The following is an 18666-nucleotide window of genomic DNA, read 5'->3' as shown; positions in this document are numbered from 1 at the left end:
AACGAAGACCAGAAGCAGTATTTGTTACAAGTAATAAAGAAACATCGCAAAGACTTCCCAACTCCAAAAAAGTCTACTATTATTGCTGCAAGAAGAAAGTAAATACTAGACAATATGAAATCATAGCGGAACATTTTCTGTAAGTGTGTTAACGTTATTATGATGAAATTTGGCTTGTAAAGATTATTTTGTTGAGCTACCAGTAAATATCAATATAATACATTAACATTTTGTAGTTGTTACTTTTTTCATATAAGGAACACATTTCAGGGGTGGGAAGATAAAAATTTTTATCTTCGTTTTTGAGAGGTACCCTAATACATACGTACATACATACAAACATACAAACATACATATATACATAAAAACATACATATCTACATACATACATACATACATACATACATACATACATATATACATACATACATACATACATACATACATACATACATACATACATACATACATACATACATACATACATCGTCTGGGTGGGGGCCGTCAACTACGTCACTCAGCGCTAAACGATTACATTTGTCGGCTCTTCTCCAAGGCTCCAACGCATGATGGTAGGCGCCCGGACGGATGCACGATAATACCTTGGAGAGCTGGCAGATGTTTGGCGTGGGATGTTACGGTCCCTGGCACCCTCGCCGAACGATACGTAAACCTGACAAGTAAAGAATGCGGTTTGGCCGCGGCCAGGGCAGCGGACGAGAAAATGAAAAAATATGGGAACGCCCTCCCCTCGATGGAATTCTTGCCAATATGCATTGAGGTTCTTGGCCCGATGGACTCCAACACCCTTAAATTTCTTAAGGAAATATGCAAAATGATCAGCGTCAGATCAGGCGACAGCAGGGAACTGTTTTTCGCAACTAACCACATTTCGTGCTTGTTGCAGCGGTTCCTGCGTGTCTGTGTGCTTGAAAATATCCAACTGAATGCCGACATGTGCAATTAACGACAAATCAAAGTGTTAATCCATTTGTTACTTGATGTTTGACGGTTCAGTGTCACTCATCATGTTTTGGTTTTAACATACATACATACATACATACATACATACATACATACATACATACATACATACATACATACATACATACATACATACACACACACACACACACACACACACACACACACACACACACACACACATACATACATACATACATACATACATACATACATACATACATACATACATACATACATACATACACTTACACTTACACTTGACTTACAATTGGCCTTACCGAAAAATTCCACGATTGCTAAACAAACTTTGGTTTGAGAAAAATTCACTCAAAATAGATTATTTGACGAGTTACACAATCTCTTTTCACACACTCTTGACTTCCTGTTCTAATCCTCCAAACATTGCCTATTTATTGGCTGTTTCTAGTCCCGTAAGTTGTGGCAGACTCAAGTTTTGGTCTACCAGACTTGATGACAAAAATATTAGTATGGCCATAGTTTTCAGACTTGGCTTGATAGTTTATAAGTCTTTCAATTACAAGTGCTCAAATTCGCCAATAAATTTAATCACCCACCCAGGCATGTTTTGCAGGTTAGCTGGAAAGAACATAAGTTTCAGCTCAGGATGGTAAGAGTCCGGATGGCTACACTCTTATCCCACAGAAAACTGGCAAATGTTTAGCATGTTCAGTAACTCTTCCTAACACTTTGGCAAAGCTAAATAAGACTAATTTAGAAAGTGGTTCTGCCGCTCTGGTAAAAAATTTAAAAAATACGATAACTTTCCTACTTTCAGTGGAAATCTTCCAGATTTGAGTAAAAGTCCTTGGACCTGTTGGACAACACTAAAGCCACATTTAAAAAATTTTAATTGAAACCTAATAAGTGCAAAATCTGGAGACAAAAATTAATTATTTTTTGTCAAAACTCCTTTCAAGTCGAGGTTTCTTTGTCGTAGTTCTTTCCTCAGACTAGTTGTATTGAGTTCATCTAGTGCTGGCATTTTTACTGCAGAAAATGTTGATCTATCAAAAATCCCATTTCTGATACCAATGTTATAACCGTAAATTTTCGTAAACACAAACAACGATGTTATAACTTTTATAATAATTTTCAACACCAGTGTTTTAGCTTCTAACGATAGTCAAGATTCGCTTATCCGTATGTTCAAGCTTTCCAATAGATGAACAGAATTGCTTCAAACGCAAACTTTGTTGAACGTTTATTTGAATACCAACAGTGATAGAAACAATAACCAATCTAAGTAACTACATAAATCACATTTACGACTTCGCTTTCTCTTCTCGAAACCTCCTTGACTCCTCGACTGTCGAGGGCATATTTATAGTCCAATTTTACAATTAAAGATACAACAATTGAATAATAACTAATATAGCAAAATTCGATCATTCTCGCGGTTATAACAATGTGTAATGCCACAAAGTCTAACCATTATGAAACTTAAAATAGCTAATATAGCCATAACTGGCATAATTCCAATGTTGATGAAAGACATGTACATGGCAGCATAGGACTGAAAATATAATCGTATTAAACTATTAATGTTATATTTTTCTGATAAACTATTAATGTTATATTTTTCTGATAAATCTGGTTTTTTACTTACCAGTGTTCCGTATAATTTGAATAAAAACATCGTAAGTATTCCAACCATTAGAGTCTGAAAAATTTTTTTTATTAAACTGATGTTTATTTAGAATCCGAAACAAATTTAACTGAATTATTTTGCAACGACATGCTCTAACAATCAAAATATTATATTTCAATGCTTTAACTCGAATCTGTGCAAATTTTAAAATTTATAAAAGGTATGAAAAATTTCTAAAAGGCTGTTATGAGTTCAAAATTAAAAAAACAGAAAAAGCTTGCTTCCTTTTAGGACAAATCAAGCGCAAAATTTTAATTTAAAGAATGTATTAGAGAAATCAAAACTGATACTAGTTTGATTTGTTGAAAAATGGTATTGTTAAATATATTTTTTTTATCGCTGAAGATGTTGATATTTCATTTTTATATTATAATTGCATAACCCATTTTTAATAGCAGGCTTTGTTTAAGTTTTAAGTTGCTATCCAGTAGCGGATTTATAAAAGAACCGCGGGCCTCTCCGTTGTTAACGGTCAAAAATAATTTTATTGTAATTTTTCAAAAATTTAGCTAAGGTATATTATTTATAAATTTTAAACATTAAAACAAATTTTTTACACAAAAACACCGTTTTAAAAAGGAAAATTGACAGAAAATTGGGTGATAAAAAAATCGCAAAGTAATTTTGGCCATTTTAAAAAAAATTTCCAGTTTATAGAACCCTCCGTCAAAGTTGTCTAGATCTTTCCTTTTTTACATCTATTGAAAACATTGTTGGAAATAAACCATTTTATTTTTTATACTCCATATATATTGCATATTTATTCAAATTTACTGTACACCAGTATAATAATTAATTAACTTGAAAAAAGTAGGCCATGACTTTACTTCAGCACAGTTAATGCTTAAGATATTACTAAACAAAATATATTGAACATGAATCAATAACTTATTAAATAGACTAACGGATACTCCGAGAAAACCGGCTCCACTAGCGGCATAGTTGATTGAAGGACTGGAGCTCAAAAGCGTTTTTGTAACTGAGTTTTGTTCGGCATGAGGGTTTTTGCACCAAGGTAAATTTGTTGAGTCGTTTCTTCCTAAATGGTAAAAAATAATTCCTGCTATTCCTAATCCAATTGTGATTGCTCCAGAGATAGTTAACAGAGCTCCTATGTTTCTAGTAAGCTTTAAATTAGCTTGGATAGATTTATCTGTAAAATTATATAGATTGAAATAGATAAATTGATAAAATATCATTTGACTTCTAGTTTTTCAATATTTTAGTTTATGTGATTGCTGTAAATGTTTTTATAACACCAAAAATTATAATTTTTTTGTAATTTTAAATTAACAAAGGTATGACCTTTTATTTTTACATTTTTGACACCAAATTATTATTTAAAGTTAAAAAATAAGATGCTTTGCTATGAAAGATAGAGGCCGCGGATTTTCTTAAAAAGGGTGATCAATTGGCAGTGTTACAGATAAATTAATTTACATTTTTGAAATAAGACGACAAATCGACAATATTCTTTGCCACCTTTCTTAAAATCAAAAAATCCTTCTGTGCGTCCGTCAAATAGATTTGCAACTGGGGTAAAAAATGCTTTGTAGAACATAATGCTATAAAATTAGTGAATAAAATATACAAGTTGATTAAACGTAAAAAATCTTATGATTTTTGTGTTTCATAAAGCAACATCAGCGTTAAATATGATTGTGAAAAAGTTGTTAGCAAAAATAAAAAAATCAATGAGTGAGTGATAAATTCAATCTTTGTATATCCAATAACCTTTTGAAATTGTTTAACAAGATTGATACAAAATATTAACTATCATATAACAAACCTACACCTAAAATTTACAAATGCAAGATAGGTTATATAATTTACATTGCAATGATAAATTTAATCAATTAAAAGAAGATGGTACTATTTATTTATTTAAACAAATGTCCAATTGTTCTATCAATTTTAAAATCAACTTACAAGTGAAAATTGACATTTTCGCTTTTTGAACTTTGGCAACCTTAACTCCAGTTTCATCGACTAAACTGGAGCATTGTTTTTTTTCTTGTGGTTCAGTTTCCATTTTTTTCAAAGGGTAAACGGCTTGTAACTAAAAAAATGTTGCTTTTAAGAATTAATTGACTTTTAAATACATTTTATTATTATGTAAAATTTAATTTATTTACAAATTATTTTGAAAACAAATACTGTGATAAACCTTTTGTCCATTAATTCTGATTAATTGTTGATTATCGGAAATTTGGTTGTTTGTTGACCATTCGATCATTTTGACAACAGGATACCATCCAGCTGAATTTTTAGGATTCGATCATTGTGGAGTAAAACGTTAAGCAGTTTGCTTTGAAGTGGACTTAGCTTAAAAAATATCATCTCATTAACACAACATCATCATTAGTAGGCGTCAAACTCTGGCCAGTAACAATTAAAACTAGGTCTAACCATTCCAATCTTTTTTAATTAAGTTGTGCTTAAAAATGTCTTTTATAAAAAAAAAAGAAATTTTTTCAACTTTTACGTAAAAACATTTTATAAATTTTTGTGTGTAATTAACTTTCATATCCAGCTTGCTTCCTTGGTAAGGCCCATGTCCAGTTTTTTATATATGGCGTCAAGATTTCAAAGTATGAACAATTTAATTATCAGCATAATCCACATTTGAGAGTAAATTTTAGTTTCCAGACTAGATTTACATAAATCTGAATTTAATCTAAATTTTTATATTTCCGTTAAGTAAGTAATATTTCCGTTTTTTTAGATTTTGATTTTTACTGTCTGAAATTATTTGGTTATCCAATTTGATAAACATCTTAATGTCACCTAAACTTTTTTCTGCACCTAAATCATATAAATATTTAATAATCTTTAGTCATTTGTTGAATTTTGTTTAATCTTTTTTACTGTTATCATTTATTTATTCATTTATTTAGTAAATAGTTTCTCTATTTTTTCATTTGTTTACTAGTTTTTCCACTTAGTTACCATTTTAACTCAATAATTTAACGTATTATTTTTATATATAACTTTTTTTATTCTTTTTATTTTCTTTAATTTATAATATTTTTGGAATGTCGGAGTCGGAGATCTTTGCAGGAGTCGAAATTTTTTGAAAGATCCGAGTCTGACATTTTTCATTTAACTCAGACTCCGGAAAGTGTTAAGAATTTAAAAATTCTAAAAATTTTCAACATATTTATCTAAGATTTTGTTTTTAAAAGATATATATGTAGCAATATACAATCAGTTTTAATACTAAATAAAATTCTTATAACGTGAATAAAATCACATCCTTTTCCAGTATGTTTTAAACATATATATATTATATATATATATATATATATATAATATATTTATATATATATATAATATATTTATATATATATTATTTATTTAAGAAAAACAATTATAATGACTGATTTTAAGTGTTTTTAAAGTATTTTACATTCAATAGTGATATCAAAATAAAATTATGAGACAGAAGTTAAGAAATTTTTTCGGTAGTCAGAACCCGAAGTTGGGGTCGGGAGTCAAAAATTTTAACCCGATCAAGTAGTCGGAAAAATATTTTTTATTCGACTCCTACACCCTGATAAGAGCTCTTCAGGGTCTAATTTTTTTTAAATAAAAATTAAAGAAACAATGTTTTAACGTAATTTTTCATTCAATTTAGATATTCGATTGAAAGCTCAAATGTAATTTATTTTTTATGAAAGTTAACATATTTTATTGAAAGGTAACGGAAGGATTAAATTTGCAACCAATTGGGCACGAACAAGCTTCTTTTAGCGGGAGTAACGATTCCTGTTTTTTTAGGTTAACGGTTTCCATCAATGAAGTTTCAAATACTTTTCCATAAATTTTTTTTAAAATTTCATGACAAATTGAAATTTAAAATCAAAAATACGGTCAGACTTTACTTAAAATAAATATTTTTTAACCTTACTGTTTCCAACCTTTGAAATTTACGTGAATGGGTGAAAAATTTTGGATTTCGATTGGTGAGGATGAGTTTATGGCTTTACAAAAATGGATTGGAACATTTTGTATGATGTTTTCGCCACATAAAGTCCGGGCAGGTTGTGACTTTTTTAACTTGTTAACTTTTTAAAAATATAATTTTTTAGAATAGCTTAACATACCAAGTTTATATGAAAAGAAAATCAACGGGATAATTACTAAATTTTGTAATAGTATCACAACCCTTTAAGATGGCTACAGAATATAGGAAGCTATGAAAAGAAGGCATGTGCGTTCGTGCATTCTTAGGCTGCTCATTTTTAACGCTAATAGTAATCTATTAACTACTAGTTAAACAATAGGTTTGGGATTTTCATATGCCTAATAATAGGCGTGATGGCTCAATGGTTAAAGGCGCATGGTCTTGACTGGGTTCGAATACAAAGAGATCCCCGCCTATCATATGCAACGTGTATGATGCGTGGTTAGCACGCGTATTCATATACGCTGTGTGTGTTTGTCGTTAAAACCTCTGAAGCAAACGCAAAAGAGAGAGAGAGAGAGAAACCTTTAACCTTATGTAATCATTTTGCTTATTATATATTGTAACAGGGATGTGGTACTTGTACTTGGCACCTAAGTACTTGTCATTTTACAATGTACTCGTACATGTACTTGAAAATTTGCAAGTACAACGAGCAAGAACTTTACAAAAAATTACGAAATGATAGTTTACAGTATTTTTTGTTCTTTATTATGCAGCTCCAAAATACGCAGAACAGCTAACATTTAAATACATAGATCCCTGTGTTTAAACCTTCGTGCCGCAAAGACTGTACTATCCACATCACACGACGTACCTACACATTATGTATGCACGCACAAGCACCGCATCCTACGCGCATGGCGTATGAGTTTTTGAGTTTCGGACCGACCGAGACATGGCACTTCTACCGACTGAGCTACGAGCTAGATTAAGAGGTATCAACAACACACGAACAGCCACAAAGCATGTGATAGATGGGTATTCGAATCCAGTCAGTGTACGCACTGCGAAACATGACAATGCACCTTTAACCACTAGGCCATTAGTTTAAAAAAAACTAATATTTTATTTTGAGGTTCCGGCCATTTTTCCAAATTTGGCCAGGTCTAAATTGGGCCATATTTCAGATTTGACCCGGATTTTTTCATCTGAGTTTTAAAATGCAATGTATGTGTTTATGTATTTATGTATTACCATTCCACAGCCCCACAGGCAAACTTTACAAGCAAATCGATGGTGTCGCTATGGGTTCCCCCCTTGACGTCCTATTTGCCAGTTTTTACCTAGGACAGCTGGAGAATGAAACATTCAAAAACAATGCAAATTTAAAACCAAATATCTACGCCAGATACGTGGATGATATCTTTGTCTCCTATAACGATCCTGAACAAATCACCCAACTTCTTTGTACCTTAAACAAATCAAAACTTAGATTTACCATTGAAATTGAAAAGGAACAACGTTTACCTTTCCTCGATGTGTTGGTCACCCGTGGCGAAGAACGATTCAAAACCGCGGTCTATGCCAAAGAAACAAATACAGGAATTTGTTTGAATGGACGAAGTGAATGTACCAAACAATTTAAAGACAGCAGAATAAAATCAATTGTAAACCGGGCATTCACACACTCTTCCGATATTGAAAATCGCGACGCTGAATTAAAAAGAGTCACTAACCTGCTTGTAAACAATGGATATAAGACTTACTCTATTGAAAAGATTGTTAAAAGCAAATTACTACACAGCAATAACCTTCCTAGTACCAACAATCAAGATAACGACATCATCTTGTATTACAGAAATCACATGTCAACAGCATACAAGGTAGATGAAGCTATTCTTAAACATATCATCAATAAAAATGTCACACCAACCAACCCAAATAGTAAAGTTAAACTCCGAATTTATTACAACAATAAAAAGACGTCTCACCTAATACTGAAAAACAATTGCGTCCTAGAGATAACTCTGAGTTAAAGCGTAATCACGTAATATATGAATTTAATTGCCCCTTAGACGGCTGTGCACGTCAACATGACTCATATATCGGGATTACTACTACCTCATTGACTAGAAGGCTTACGATGCATAAACAAAGTGTAGATATCTTATATGATATTAACTGTTTCTTAAGCAGTTTTTTACGCTGATTTCAAATTTTAAAACCGTTTTGCTCTATCACGTCAAATTGCTGAGATATTGTCAAATTTATATATTTAGTTTGCGTGAAGAAGAAGATTGTGGGCCAATACATGGTCAATTTATTAACAGTTTTATTTATTGTTGTTAGTGTATTTCTATAACCATATAACAATTTTCTATTAATATATATATATATATATATATATATATATATATATATATATATATATATATTTACAATATTCTATAAATTCTACCGAATGTTTGGCGTTAATATGTTTGTAGTTTGTTTTTTCAATTTTTCTCACTAAAGTTTTTTGGTGAACGTTTAGTTTATTAAAATTCAAAATATACTTATTTTTCGAATTCATGCTGCAAATAAGGCCATATTTCGATTCCGAATGAATCATCATTAGTGCTCCTTGTTGTATATATAGGGAAATATTGACTTTGTCAAGATGAACTCTGACGTAGTAAAAATTAACTTTGGTGTTGTAAAATTGAACTTTGATGCGAATTAGGTGTCAGGTTTCTTTATTGGTCTCCTTTTCTTCATCGATAGCATCATATTCTTCTTTGTCACTATTTACAATGCTAGTTTTTATTACTTCTTTGTTTTCGTTGTTGGTTAAGCGCAGGGTTGGAAGTGAGGTTGTCATTTTTTGTTGTATATTCATTTTTGGTTTATTGATGTCAATTAGGACTGCTTCCGCAATTTTAAGATGCGTGTAGTTGCTGTTCTGGTATATTACTTTGGTGTTGCTGTCGAGTATTTCACGGCTAATTGTGATTGAGTGTGTTGAGTCCAAATGAGATTTGATAGTTTTTAGATTTGATAATTTTAAAAATTAAAATAACGTTAAAATTGCTTAGTATAAAATTAGGCATACTAACAATTTCATTTTCTTTAAAAAAATCATGAAATGGCTCTAGTTCGTATGCTACAATTTTACCTCCGAAGAAACAAATTTTATTCTCCGTGCAAGTCATAACGTGGGAAAACCGAGCCGTCGACATGGGAGCTTTCAAGAACCATGTGTTGCAAGAAGGGTCCTATTGGTAAACCAGATTCCGTGCATTGCATCTTTCATCTAACATAGATTGTACCATTGAAAACACAACCTGTTAATGAAAAGATTTTTAAGTTTGGTTATGGTATATAACATAAGTATTTGTTTATTTATTAATTTAATCATTTACTCATCTATTTTTTCGTTACCATTTTATTCTATTGCCTTGCATGCTGTAACAGTTTCTGCGTCTGTCAGATCCTGATTCTTTTTTTAGATAATAACAAAAATTTCACGTGTTATGTGAATAGAGAGGTTTCCAGAAAGGTTTGATGCGAAGTTGTTATGTGAATTATGTAGTTACTTGGATTAGTTTAGTGTTTCTATTAATGTCGGTATTCAAATAAACGTTCAACAAAGTTTGCGTTTGAAGCACTTGTGTTCATCTATCGAAAATCTTGAACCTACGGAATAACGAACACTTGACGACCGTTGGAAGCTACAACACTAGTGTTGGAAATATAGAGATTTTTGAAGTTATAACATTGGTGTCGTTAATAAAAGGGCGTTAAAGAAGAAATAGGCATAATTTCAAAAAAAAAATTATAACACTGAACAAACACCCTTAAAAATTTGTTCTTCAATTTTTCAATTCATAAACTAAACCTTTAACTAAACCTTTAATTTTTCAATTCATAAACTAAACCTTTAACTAAACCATCAAAAATTGAAATTGTTTTGACACAAAAATTTAAAATAAAAAACATACCGTCGTTTAAATGATTCAGTCTTTTCTTAACATAACTTTTACTGCTGCCCCAGTATTAATTATAAATGTAGCAGCAAAATCTAATACAGCAAGCCTGGTATTGTTTCATTTCAAATTCATATTTGCAATGTTGTCATGAATTGTTACTAAAATTTTTTATTATCATTAATCTAATAAAACATTGTAAAACAAATAAATTTTTTATCTGATTGATAAGTTTGAACAAGTGGAAATTTTCAATGATTTTCGTAAATTATGAAAATTCATTTGTGGTAATGAATGGCAACAATGTTTAAAACAAATAACATTGAACATAAAAAAATAAATTTTAAAAGAAATAACGGTTAAGAGGAGTGGTTTGACAAAGCACCAGCAGATCTTTAAAGAGAGGTAATTTTCTGTCAAACGTCACCGTAATGTTGAACTCAAAATTCTTTTCTCATACTATTTCACAAAATTTAAGCTGTAAATCATGTTTTGAATTAAAACTACACTTATTATTTCACCAAAATTTTCTGATTTTACTGCATAAATCTATATAACGCTGCTAAGCTGAATTAGATTTATCTTTAAAATTGAAAACTTATAATTTTTGACAGACATAAAATCTCTCAGATTTTATTGATCTAAATTATATTAAAGGACCTACATCATCAAAAACAACAACAGCATCAATAGCAACAGCAACAAAATTATCAAATGTCTCGAGACAACTAACAACTTAGGAGAAACATGAAACCAACAAGCAGGAGGGGCAATCCCCTGTGAATTCATTCACCAACATGAATATGTACTAATAATTGATTCTTGTCTATCTTGGTTTTTTTCTGTTGTTCTTAATAATGCTACTTATAACTCCTCTACTCATACCTTTGGGGTACCTCAGGGTTCTATCGTTGGCCTTCTTCTATTTATACTCTATACTTTTGAACAACGTCGTATTATTAATAAGTTTTTTACTGGTCAACTATATGCTGATGATTCTTATATTTATACTTTTTCCTCCTTTTAATCTCAATGGTGTTCTTCATAATCTATCTTTATCTCTATCTTCAATTGTCGCTTAGTCTAACTCTATGTGTCTTAAACTTAATCCTTTTAAGTTTGAATTAATTTGTTTTAATAAGTTTAACACTCTATTACCATTTCTTCTATTATCTTACCTGATTCTAAATCTCATAATATTTCCAATAAATTTATAGCCTTTATCTTTGATTCTAGCATGTTTCTTTCTCCCAAGATTAATAGTGTTGCTAGAATTTCTTACTTTCATCCACGTAGAACAAAAAGCTTTTGCTTTTTCTTCTCCTTGTTACTTTTTTAGTTTAATTTAGAATTGATTATTGTAATTCGCTCTACTATGGTCATCTTGATTCTACACTCTATTCTTTAAGCAAAGCTTTTAACTCTACTGCTCGTATAGTTGCTTGCGCCCCTTTCTTTTCTCATATATCTCTATATCTTGTTTTCTTGCACAAGTTACCTATAAAATTTAAAATAATTTTTAAAATTTGCACATTAATTTACACGTCTCAATCTAAATTATTTCGTAAGTACTTAACAGATATATAAATTGTACCTAAACGCTCCGGTTTACGATCGTTTTCTTGTTCTCATTTTTTCTTAACTCGTGTTAACTACTCTCATGCTAAATATGCATTTGCTTTTCCTGGCCCTTTTTTCTGGAACTCACAACTTTCTTCTCTGACCACTTCTCCATCACTTACGAAGTACAAACTATCTATTTGATTGATTGATCGCTTACGATGTTCAGAGCGGATCTCAAGACCCATCTGTTTGCAAAATTCATTGAGGAGCGCTGTTGAACATTGCGGAAATAACGCTCAATAAACTAATTGATTGATTGATTGATTGATTGATTGATTGATTGATTGATTGATTGATAGATTGATTGATTGATTGATTGATTGATTGATTGATTGATTGATTGATTGATTGATTGATTGATTGATTGATTGATTGATTGATTGATTGATTGATTGATTGATTGATTGATTGATTGATTGATTGATTGATTGATTGATTGATTGATTGATTGATTGATTGATTGATTGATTGATTGATTGATTGATTGATTGATTGATTGATTGATTGATTGATTGATTGATTGATTGATTGATTGATTGATTGATTGATTGATTGATTGATTGATTGATTGATTGATTGATTGATTGATTGATTGATTGGTAATTTCGCATGGAAAATCGGATAAACAGCTCAGAAAATTGTGTACAACATCTTTGATGATACATCTTTGGTCAAAACATCGGAAAGAATATGATGAAATGCAAAAGCGTGCTGACGAAGCAATAAGTGCTATAGTAATAGCGAAGCAAAATATCTCCTCTGCCTTACGAAAGAAGGTTAGGGCTACTACCGTGCAACTTACCATCACAGAGCAGATTCAGCAACAGAAAGTCTGATAATGTAGCAAATATATATAAATGCTTTCGTGATGCGGATAATTTGGCTGCTGTTGCACAAGTCCGCATCAATTACGTTCTATTTTTTAACATTTGTCTAACCTCATGCCAAATATTTTTTCATACTGTAAAATTTTAACAAATTGCACGCTAATTTTTTTATTTCTTATTTGTTTTTTAATTTAGAAAAACAACCCATGTCTTTATTTTTTAAATCAACGAAAAACTGTAATTGATTTAAATTCGGCTTCGGCCTAATTTTCTAAAATCACATTTGGTACAGCCTTGGCAGAAATGTGTCTGCGATGTAGTTGACTATAATGGTTGAGTGATAATGATAGTGGTTATGATAATTTTTTGCCGCTTAGTACCAAACAATGTTATAGTGTCTTATAGATTTTTAAAAATAAATTATTAATGTTAATTGTTGGATAAAAAAAATAATTTTCTGAAAAAAAATGTGCCCGGCAAACAATCTATTTATCAGGCGAAACCTTCTTCGGATTAAACGTTTTTGCTCGAAAACATCGTCGGGTGAATTTTCTAATCGTTTGAATCATCGTTCGGGTGAATACCTTTATATTCGATTTTTAATTAAAAGTAACTTCGATATTTGCACTTAATATTGTTCAACTTTTATTTTATACTTTACAATTTTTTGGTCTATATAATAGCAGTAAATATTGGTATCCAAACCTTATCACTAAATACAAAAATTGGTATCGTGTAAAATAGAGCGGTACAACTCTAGGTAGCGTAAACAATCAATCCCATCAATCGAAACTCATTCAGGTGCAATAAGTAATTTCCTGAAAAACTTATTGCATACGGAATATCAATTACGATATTATTCATGCTGCATTAAGCCTATATGTTTAAAATAAATACTATATATATATATATAAAACTAAACTATTATATATTACTAATATATATATATATATATATATATATATATATTATCAAATTAAAAAATTTCATAATTCTACTGTTAAAATCACGAATTTAAAATCGCAAACTAAATTACATATGTATATATGTGTGTGCGTGTGTGTGTTTGTGTGTGTATTTTTTTTATTACAAAAAAATTTATAAAGCGCAATTTAAAAGTTAAGATTTTCATATACACAAAATGTAAAGAAAAAATGATAATAAAAATAAATGACTTTTCTAATTGTTCTTGAAAGCTTCAAATTTCATCCTCGTCATTTCATCCTAACCCTAACGACCCCAACAGACTGGTCTATGTAATTGGTCTCTTGATGTTTTCTCCCAGGAACAACCAATATAATACCAGTGTCTGATCTCAGGTTCATACTTCTCTATGTTACTGGTTTTATTTTGATTTTAATCACTAAATTTTCTGAAAAGCAAACCACAACTAGCTTTGTACATCAAAACGCACAGTTTATATGCAATTTTTACAGTATATATATATATATGTATATATATACTTATAAGTATATAAGTGAAATATATACTATATATATATATGTAAAAAAGAAAGATTGAATGAAGGAAAAATTGTGGGAATAAAAGACAATGAATGATAATAAAGATGAATGACGATGACGATAATAATGATGTGATTATGAACAAAAAGTGTACATGTCAGTGTATTTTTATTGTGTTTGTGACGCGTTTTTAGGACATCTCAAAAGCGCATACAAAAAGTAGAATTACGAAATTATAAAGCATTATAATTAGTCAAAATATTGTACTTATTAACAATTAACAGTATACGACATTAACATTATTTTGGGTTACCAAATCAGTCACACCTTGAAGGAAGACAAATTTGTATTAACATCGAAATACTGGAAATTTCGTGATAATGAAAACAAATGAAAGAAATAGAAGACTTTTTTATTTAAACAAAAACCAAATGAAAGATCAATTAAAAATTAGGTATTATTTTTTTCTGATTTTTAAACTTTTGCCATAAATTTTGTTGTTAACAATTTCGTTAAAAATTACAACACAGATTTAAATTGTATTTGACTAAAATTATATTTTTGATGGAATCAAAATATTTACTGATTTTTTTCAGTTGTCTGTTAGGCATCAATAAAATTAAAAATTCTTTCAATTGAAGCATTGTGAGGTGGGATAGAAGATATTGACGTATATTGAAAAAATCTGATGTTTTTTCACAATTTTCAACTTTTCACCCATTTAAAATTTATAAATTTTTCTAAAAAAAAACAAACAGGTTTGAAATAAAAAAAAATAAATAAAATTTTCTGAATAAATTAATCAACAATAAAAAATGAGAACCGCTTTTCTCTTCCTTTACAATTTTGGCAAAAATATCTACTAAGTAAAGATGGTACCTTATAGAATATAAAAGCATGTCAGAGCCAGAACATGAGTGAAGTGAGTTAAAGAAGAGTTAAACACAAAAACAACAAATGAAAAAACAAGATAATATTGAATACTTATAATAATGTGTTATAAAATTTTGAAAAACCGGTTAAGTTTTATATTTTAATGAAAATTAAGTGAAAGAAGGACTTTCAGCAAAATTTAATAAAGGTGGGAGGACAGAGGACAATCCTGTTAAAATGAGGACTTGTGGAGGTTTTTTGGTAACTTTATTAAAGATGACTGTTGTTGCAAGACCAGTCGCTCACTATGTTTTCGGGCCATAAACTGTTTTTTGTTACAACCTCAAAATTTTTTGCGTTGATACAGATTCTAAACGACGTTGGTGGCTAGGGGTTTTCAGGTTAAACATCGTTACCTCTTTTTAAAGGTTGATCTCTTCTCTACAGAGGTTTCAACGACAACCACAAACAATGTATATGAATGCGCGTGAAAAATATGCTTCACACACACACTGCATATGAAAGGTGGAAATACTAAATTTTCTGATTTTTGGCTAAATAATAAAAATTTTATAGATTTCAATATTTGTTATATAGAAGTTTAATAAATAACATAAATTAAGATAAAATTGTTACAACAGTACTCTCTTTGATTATTGAAAATTCTGTGAAAAATCAGAAAATACATATTTTACAACAATGTGATTAAGATTCATTGCTTTACTACAGTTTCATTAAATAAATTATGAAGCGCTCAATTTTTATGAAAAGTCAACCACTCCTCATTCAACCAACCATGTTTTGAGGTGGAGCAAAATTTAAACGTATCTCATACGTTTAAAATATTCAAAAACCATTATTTAAAATTTTTTAAGTCAGTTAGAGCGATAGTTTTCCAACTTCAATTTTTGATAAACCGCGCACCCCTTCCCGATAAAACCAATTCTTTTTTGAAAGGCTCGCTAATAAAAATTATAACCATGTTCTTTGTTATACGCAAAAAACTTTATTAAAGAATTTTATGCCAATTAGTTGGTTTTTCAGCCTTAAAACCTAGCAGGTATCTCTATTTCTAAACAGACCATGTCCGAGGGCGGGGTGAGTTAAAACTGAACCCACCTTCTCCACCATATTAAAAAATTTTATGCACAAAAATTTAAGTCAATCTAATTTTTGGCATTAATCAATTTAAAGTTTGTCTATTCAATTTTCTTTACTAGAATTTTCTGGAAATTGTTCAATTTATTGAAATTAGAATTATTATTCGAGTTCATCATAACATTTTAATAAAACTGTTGTTATCCAAATTCATCATGTAGATAGGCTTTATTTCGATTTTTTCACAAGTTGTACTGACCTGATAAATATCTGTAAGCCCCAAATAAACATCCAACAGACAATGAATACATCATTACCAACTCGACGGCTTTAATACTAACTTTAATAACAATGAAGAACAAAGGACAAGAGCGAAGATGAAGAATACTACACCAGTCGAAATAAGGTCTATCTTCGTGATGAATTTGGATAACAACAGTTTTATAAAGTTTTCATGATGAGCTTGCATAATAATTCTATTTTCAATAAATTGATTAATGCCAACAATTCGGTAGAATTCATATAATATTGTATAAAATTTCGTCTCCTTCCAGCATGTATATATATATATATATATAATATATATATATATATATATGTTGGTAATAGACCATAATTTTTACAATATTCTATAAATTCTACCGAATGTTTGTAGTTCGTTTTTTCGATTTTTCTCACTAAAGTTTTTTGGTGAACGTTTAGTTTATTAAAATTCAAAATAAACTTATTTTTCGAATTCATGCTGCAAATAAGGCCATATTTCGATTCCGAATGAATCATCATCAGTGCTCCTTGCTGTATATATAGGGAAATATTGACTTTGTCAAGATGAACTTTGACGTTGTAAAAATTAACTTTGGTGCTGTAAAATTGAACTTTGATGCGAATTAGGTGTCAGGTTTCTTTATTGGCTGGTCATCTTCTTTGGTCTCCTTTTCTTTATCGATAGCATCATATTCTTCGTTGTCACCATTTACGATGCTAGTTTTTATTACTTCTTTGTTTTCGTTGTTGGTTAAGCGCCGGGTTGGAAGTGAGGTTGTCATTTTTTGTTGTATATTTACCGAAAGCACAACTGAAGTCCCTTCTTCAAATTTGCACTACTGAAGCACCATTCCACAGTCCCACAGGCAAACTTTACAAGCAATCGATGGTGTCGCTATGGGTTCCACCCTTGGCATCCTATTTGCCAGTTTTTACCTAGGACAGCTGGAGAATGAAACATTCAAAAACAATGCAAATTTAAAACCAAATATTTACGCCAGATACGTGAACAAATCAAAACTTAGATTTACCATTGAAAGTGAAAAGGAACAACGTTTACCTTTCCTCCATGTGTAGGTCACCCGTGGCGAAGAACGATTCAAAACCGCGGTCTATGTCAAAGAAACGAATACAGGATTTTGTTTGAATGGACGAAGTGAATGCACTGAACAATTTAAAGACAGCACAATAAAATCATTTATGAACCGGGCATTCACAAACTCTTCCGATATTGAAAATCGCAACGCTGAATTAAGGAGAGTCATTAACCTGCTTGTAAACAATGGATATAAGACTTACTCTATTGAAAAGATTGTTAAAAGCAAATTACTACACTAACCTTTCTAGTACCAACAATCAAGATAACGACATCATCTTGTATTACAGAAATCACATGTCAACAGCATACAAGGTAGATGAAGCTATTCTTAAACATATCATCAATAAAAATGTCACACCAACCAACCCAAATAGTAAAGTTAAACTCCGAATTTATTACAACAATAAAAAGACGTCTCACCTAATACTGAAAAACAACTGCAGTCCTAGAGATAACTCTGAGTTAAAGCGTAATCACGTAATATATGAATTTAATTGTCCCTTTGACGGCTGTGCACGTCAACATGACTCATATATCGGGATTACTACTACCTCATTGACTAGAAGGCTTACGATGCATAAACAGAGTGGTGCTATCAAATCTCATTTGGACTCAACACACTCAATCACAATTAGCCGTGAAATCCTCGACAGCAACACCAAAGTAATATACCAGAACAGCAACTACAAGCATCTTAAAATTGCAGAAGCAGTCCAAATTGACATCAATTAACCAAAAATAAATATACAACAAAAAATGACAACCACAACCAGCCCGGCGCTTAACCAACAACGAAAACAAAGATGTAATAAAAACTAGCATCGTAAATAGTGACAAAGAAAAATATGATGCTATCGATGAAGAAAAGGAGACCAATAAAGAAACGTG

The 18666-nt window shown here is 30.5% G+C and overlaps 1 protein-coding gene across 1 annotated transcript; it reads right to left on the bottom strand.

Moving 5' to 3' along the window:
* Positions 1 to 531: 531 nt before the first annotated feature.
* Positions 532 to 957, bottom strand: HELRODRAFT_176148 (hypothetical protein; the record flags this gene model as incomplete). The annotated part of the gene is made up of 1 exon (XM_009023469.1): positions 532 to 957. The coding sequence occupies one exon, from the start codon at positions 955 to 957 to the stop codon at positions 532 to 534; it is 426 nt and encodes a 141-aa protein (XP_009021717.1).
* Positions 958 to 18666: the final 17709 nt, after the last annotated feature.

The sequence above is a fragment of the Helobdella robusta genome, assembly GCF_000326865.2.
Source record: "Helobdella robusta unplaced genomic scaffold HELROscaffold_36, whole genome shotgun sequence".
Taxonomy (NCBI): domain Eukaryota; kingdom Metazoa; phylum Annelida; class Clitellata; order Rhynchobdellida; family Glossiphoniidae; genus Helobdella; species Helobdella robusta.
The sequence above is the reverse complement of the archived record's forward strand: the minus strand, read 5'-3'. Positions and strand labels throughout refer to the sequence as shown.